The sequence below is a fragment of the Galeopterus variegatus genome, unplaced genomic scaffold (genome assembly GCF_000696425.1).
Source record: "Galeopterus variegatus unplaced genomic scaffold, G_variegatus-3.0.2 Scaffold98, whole genome shotgun sequence".
NCBI lineage: Eukaryota > Metazoa > Chordata > Mammalia > Dermoptera > Cynocephalidae > Galeopterus > Galeopterus variegatus.
Genome location: NW_007726209.1, coordinates 642,093 through 648,168, shown reverse-complemented (window position 1 = coordinate 648,168; position 6,076 = coordinate 642,093). Strand labels below are relative to the sequence as shown.

The 6,076-nt window shown below is 36.3% G+C and overlaps 1 protein-coding gene across 1 annotated transcript in view; it reads left to right on the top strand.

Annotated features, from left to right (window-relative positions):
* The window catches only part of ZRANB3 (zinc finger, RAN-binding domain containing 3), a 250,551-nt gene that overhangs the window by 215,753 nt on the left and 28,722 nt on the right, over positions 1-6,076 (top strand). The window contains exons 13-14 of the mRNA XM_008583513.1: positions 310-724; positions 3,357-3,548. Of these exons, the coding sequence (XP_008581735.1) occupies positions 310-724; positions 3,357-3,548 (607 nt within the window). The remainder of the gene's footprint in view (positions 1-309; positions 725-3,356; positions 3,549-6,076) is intronic.

Below are 6,076 nucleotides of genomic sequence, written 5' to 3'. Positions count from 1 at the left end.
TGCCGGTCCCGGTCCGGTACGGGGGCGACACTGAGGGTTGCGATCCGATGCCGGACACAGAAAAAGACAAAAAAAAAAAAAAAAAGAAGTAAGTGTTAAGAAAAAAGTTAAAAATAGGAAGTATATGGATATATTAATGATATTCTGTATATCTGTATATATGAAAAGTCATAGCATAAATTGAGTTCATTTCCAAAATGGTTTCAAAGGATAAGGCAATGTGGTTAATGAAAATATTTTGTTAAGCTCTTTCATTTAAGAAGAACATATAGATTGCTTCTTAATTTGATAACTGTTTGCTTTTCCTAGTTCGAAAAAGAAAAGCAGCATGATATCCGATCATTCTTTTTACCAAATCCTAAAAAAAGACAGTTGTCGACTTCCTGTGATGAATCAAGGATATTCCAGGAGAAAAATACTGTAGCTGCATCAGACCTTAGGAAAATTGCTGCAAGAGATGTCATTGATTCTGAAAGTGATTTTGAACCTGAAGCTAAGAGATTGAAATCAGTTACCACCAATGACTGCTGCAGTCCCCCAATGGAGACACCATCCTGGCCCCAGCAAAGCGAAGCTCTGCTCATGGAAGTTATCCATGAGGCCAAGTCCCAGTCAGCCACCCCAACCCTTCCTGAAAAGGGCTGGCAGTGTGGTTTCTGCACCTATATCAATAATGCAGTGTTACCATATTGTGAAATGTGTGAGAATCCTCGAGGCAGTGCTGGTGAGTACACAGAAGGTGACTGTGGAAGTAGGGGCTGGCAGTGGTGTCTTCAGATAACCTGTGCTTTTAGAGTCTGCTGTTGTCAAAGGTTAGTGTGACTCAGCGCTGACTTTAGCTTTTAAACTGGTGTAAGAACTTCACATAGTGAAAACTGTGAATTTGTCCCTTGTAGAATGTAAAAAGTTCCCAGTTCTGTCAAGAATGTATATCCCCAAGCGTCTGTGATATGGCATTAATTTGGCACAAATGGACATTTCTGATTAATGTCAGCAGGATGTGAATTCAGTGGGCAGGAATAGAAGCTTTGTTGCTATGGTAGCAAATATGCCTTATAGTCACAGACCTGCTGTTGTCTTTCCTCTGTAGATAATACTTTTATAAAGGAAATTATAGACTATTTTTATATTTAAATAGCAAAATAATCCCATGTACTTTCTTTGCCTAGTCAGTGTGCATTGTGCCATGTTTTTTCCTTGACAAATCATCAGAATTTCTCTATAGATCTTCTTTTAAGAACCAGTTTGGTGTTTTATGGGTTTATTCTCTTCTAAAACATATTATTTTAAAGTTAGGAATAAAAATGTACCTCAAGTATGTTTTAATGGCATGATATGTCATTTTCTGATGTTTAATTTCTGATGGTTATTAATAACCATAAGAAAAGATCATCAGTATTCTTTTTGTTTCCAATTTTAAAGAACATTTTTATGGTAGTGAAAAATGCCAAGTTGACAGTTTTTTTAAATCAATTGTAATAATTGTACACGTGTAATTTTCCATTATACGTTAATTCTTCAGAATATTTCACGTTTGCCAAAACTCAGCTAAGATATAAACTGTGATATTACAATTCCTTCCTTCCTGCCTTGCTCTCCTCTGTCTTAGTTTTGTTCTGAAGGAAAATGTAATCAGTAGCTGAATCTTTCCTCTTTCACTTCTTGGTGCTCCTACCAAAATTGACAAGTCTGCCATCTGGGTGGTTATATTTGTAATGTGGGCACCTGTTGTCTATGAACTAAATTGGAATCACAAGCTTATTCCATATAATATCCCTGTCAGAATTAGTGTGATCCCATGCAATTCCCAACTGCTACAGGCAATAAAAATAAAGTATATCGTGACTATAAAATAATGTCAGTTCACATTAAGTATCTTAGTTGAGTGATTTAGCAATAAAAATCATAGTTTAACGTGGGTCTTATAGTTATGATTTCTCCTTTGTGGTACCAAGAACAACAATGAAAGTCCTTAGACCCAGGATTTAATAAGCAGCCTGTCAAGTAACTTACAAAACAAACCACCTTTTGTAAATATGAAAGTCTGATTAGAGAAATAAATATTCTAATACTGTATGTGAAAGTGATAATTATTAGATTTACATTAGTACAGTTTGGCATAATGATTTACAACCTGATTTGGATGCATCCCAAAAGTATTGAAAATAGAATTGATTCTAATTCATCTAAATTTTTAAATAATACCTTCCATATAACACTTTAAAGAAAGGGTGGAATCCAAAAAATTAAAGGAGCAATACCTGTATTAGAATATTACAAACTGTAAAGATTGGTAATGCAGTCTCTAGAGCATTAGAGAAAATTTGGTATTGTATATGTTGAATGCTAATATTGTCAATATGTAACAGTTCTCTTGTGTTCTGTTCTTAACATGTGTAATTCATACTTAACATCTTACACTTCATATCACCCAGATTTATATCTCTCATTTGAATTCCAGAATGGGTATATCCAGTGGCCTGTATGATATCTCTGCCTGGGTGTCTAATGGGTACCTGAAGCTTAACATGTCCAAAACAGGATTCCTTATTAGCACCACTACCACATCTAGAACTTAAGTCTTCCTCTCCCCAATCTTCCCCATATCATGCCAAAAACTTAGGCAGTATCACTGATCTCTTCCTTACCTCTCACACTCGGTCCATCAAGTAACCTTCAAAATAAATGTTGATTCCAACGACATTACCTTTATTGCTACTATGCTATTCAAAAGCCACCACCGTCTTTCTTCCACACCTTAGTAGCCTTCATATTAGTCCCCCCCATTGTGACCCTTCTATGCACAGCAGCCAGAGTCATCCTTTAAAAACTTAGTTTATTTTTATTCCTTTGCCTAAAACTCTCTAATGGCTTCCAGTTACATTTAGAATCTAATCTATAAATAAAAAAAAAAAAATTAATAGAATCTAATCTAAGAATCCAGGCCCTGAGGCAAAGCTTCCTAGAGTCAGGAACAGCTCTGAGCTTAAATGGGACTCCTCTGAGAGGTTGGGCCCCGACAACTTTTGCTATGGTAGTTCTCCTCCCCACCCCTTTACTCGCAAGAACTTGGTTGTGTTCTCTTTAACCGAAAATGCACTATTTTTTACTTTATTGTCTATCTCTGTCACTTAGAATGGAATCTCCAGGAAGCAAGGACTTAGTTTGTCTTGTTCCTTGCTGTTTCTCCAGCACCTAGAATAGTACTGGCTGTATAGTAAGCTCTGGATAATTTTTTTGAAAGAATCAACTAACATTATTAACTTTGTTCCTTTTTATAAGACCTAGCTGTGATATTTTTTAAACTTTACTTTTAAATGTAAATTTTTATTTGATTTTAATAATTCTACAAATAGATAGCCTCAACCATATCCAGTATAAAAACAAAAATGAGAAGGATGATTCTCAGAGAGACACCTCCAAAAAAGTTCAAACTAGCTTGGACTATGAAAAAGAAGTCCTTGCGCTGACAGAACCTGACCAGTTGGCTGTTAGCCAGGAAGAAATATCAAAAATTGAGAGAGAAGATGGACTTACACCCCAGCCAGGTAATGGTAAATCTTGTTTCCGTTTTCAACATCCAGATAATAACCATGTACTTTAACAAACAATACTGTTATTAGATTTCCAGTTACTACCTTGTTTCACGATCCTTTTTTTTCCCTTTTATATTAAAAATACCCACTATTTGTAGCCACATGCTTAAACACCAGATGGCTCAAAGAGCTGAGTGTATCTGTTGGCATTCATACATTACACATAGAGCAAAACCAATAAATAGTTGCATGTGTTGCCACCAGGCCCGATGTCCAGCCTCAACCAAGCCTAGCCCATTCACACAGTGAGGGTATTATTTTGATATTTGGGAGGTGCTTTTGGACAAAATAGTATGATTGACAGATCATGAATAGCCTCTTAGCAGATCATTAATGCTTTACACATGAATTCTTTTAAATGGCTGGACTTAAGTGGCATATTTTTTTTTTTAAAATTAAAGTGTTTTAAGGAACATAATTTCGGGACTATGTGAATCATGACTGCATTTGGAGCCAACCATGTAGTGTTTTTGATTTATTTAGTTTTGGGTTGATTTCATTCATTATTTATAGTTGTGATGGTTAACAAATACCAGCCTGTATGTCATACATCACTGTCTTTTATGGGCCAACTGGCAAAAGACTGTGAATACTTTTGTGTTATATTCCTTGTTACTCATTTAGTGACTGTAGTAACCTACAGATTGATACTCTTATTAAAACAAACCCAAAATTGTTGGGATGAGACTGTTGAAGTTTTTCTTCTGTTAGTTGCTATTAAACACTGGTAGAATTTGGAGTCAGATTTATAATTTTAAAATGAAGTGTACATTTAAGAATTTCTGAGCTCAAGGCATCCTCTTAACTTCTTCCCTCTGCCTTCCTTCCCTCTAATTCCTCAATGTCTTCCCAAAGAATATCTTGGAATGGATGCTGTTTAGGTCTAGTGACTTTAATGGCCTCTAGGCAGTGTAGACTCAGGTGGGGTATACCCTTTTGGGTCTCTAGTTTCCTAGTTTTTGTTGTGAAAAAACCCTCAATGCTAACAAAGCTCTGGTTATAGGACAGCATTCTGCTCAGTGAACTAAAAGACTGGAAATCAACATCTGGTGATTGTCATCAGCTGGGCCATGAGTTTTTTCATATATGGCAGGAAATAATTGGCCTGTTAGTTATAAATTGGTCCCTTGATGAAGATAATGTTAGCTTATACAGTCATGCTACATGTAAGGATGGAGATACATTCTGAGAAATGCATCATTAGGTGATTTTGTCATTGTATGAACATCGTAGAATGTGCTTACACAGACCTGGATGGTATAACTTCCTACACACCTAGGCTATATGGTATAGCCTGTTGCTCCTAGGCTACAAACCTGTACATCATGTTACTGTAGTGAATACTGTAGGCAGTATTTGTATATGTAAACATAGAAAAGGAATTTTTCAGTTCCACTTTAATCTTATGGGACCACCGTTGTATATGTGGTCTGTCATTTACTGAAACATCGTTATGCAGCGCATGACTGTATGTACAAATACTTAAAAAAATCACTAGACTTTTAGAAATTCTGTTCTGCCAGTGAAATTTGCTTTGGATTCATTCACTCCAGACAATGCCAGCATATCCCCCCCTGTCTATTCCTACTTCCTTTTTGTTTGTTTTTTTGTTTTTAACTTTTCTGGTCATTGGGTTGTGAACTCCACACACATGGATTCCCATGAAAAATGAAAGACAGAGGAGGTACACTATGTTAAATGCTTATTCTACCTACATATGCTTTTCTAGAACCAGAGTGATATGTTCCACTCCAGAACTGTAGTTTTGTTCTAACTATAATTCTAGGGGTCTGGAAGGATGTCTGTATCTTCCAAAGATGTATCATCTTTAATCTCAAACCATTAAATTACACTTCATGGAAACACTGAAAAGAGAAATATATTCCTCAGTGCAGCTGCCAGCTACCAAAAATGAATATCAACTAATTTGGAATTGTTCTTATAATTCTTTTTATCAAAGAATGACTTCAGATCTTTAAACATTAATGCATAACAAATCTGAAGATACTGATTATGAGATGCACTTACTTTATTTACCGTTAAGAAAGAAAACACTCTGCTAATTAAGCCATGGGACAATACCTTAATGATAGCCCAGACCAGGCCATACCACCTTCTGTTGCTTTGTTCTGTGAAGTACTCAGTTATTCCTTTGCAAGAAAATAAGAAATGTTGGTTATTCCTCCAGTGATACATATAAGGGTATGCCGGAGACCAGCTCCAGTCGAGTTGGGGGTCCTTGAAAGAGGGATGAGGAAGCTGCGAAAATAAAAAACACAGGCAGAGACCTCAGTTCCTCTGAAGCATGTTCTCAGCCTATGGGCTGTCAGCCCTGTCGCAGCCAGAGCAGCTAAAGCAGCTGAAGCAGCCTTCAGACTGGAAACAGCATTTTTATTTGTTACACAACATGGGGGGGTTAATGTGGGCATTTTAACTACATAAACCTTTAAAATTATTAAGCCAATAGTTAAACGGAAACT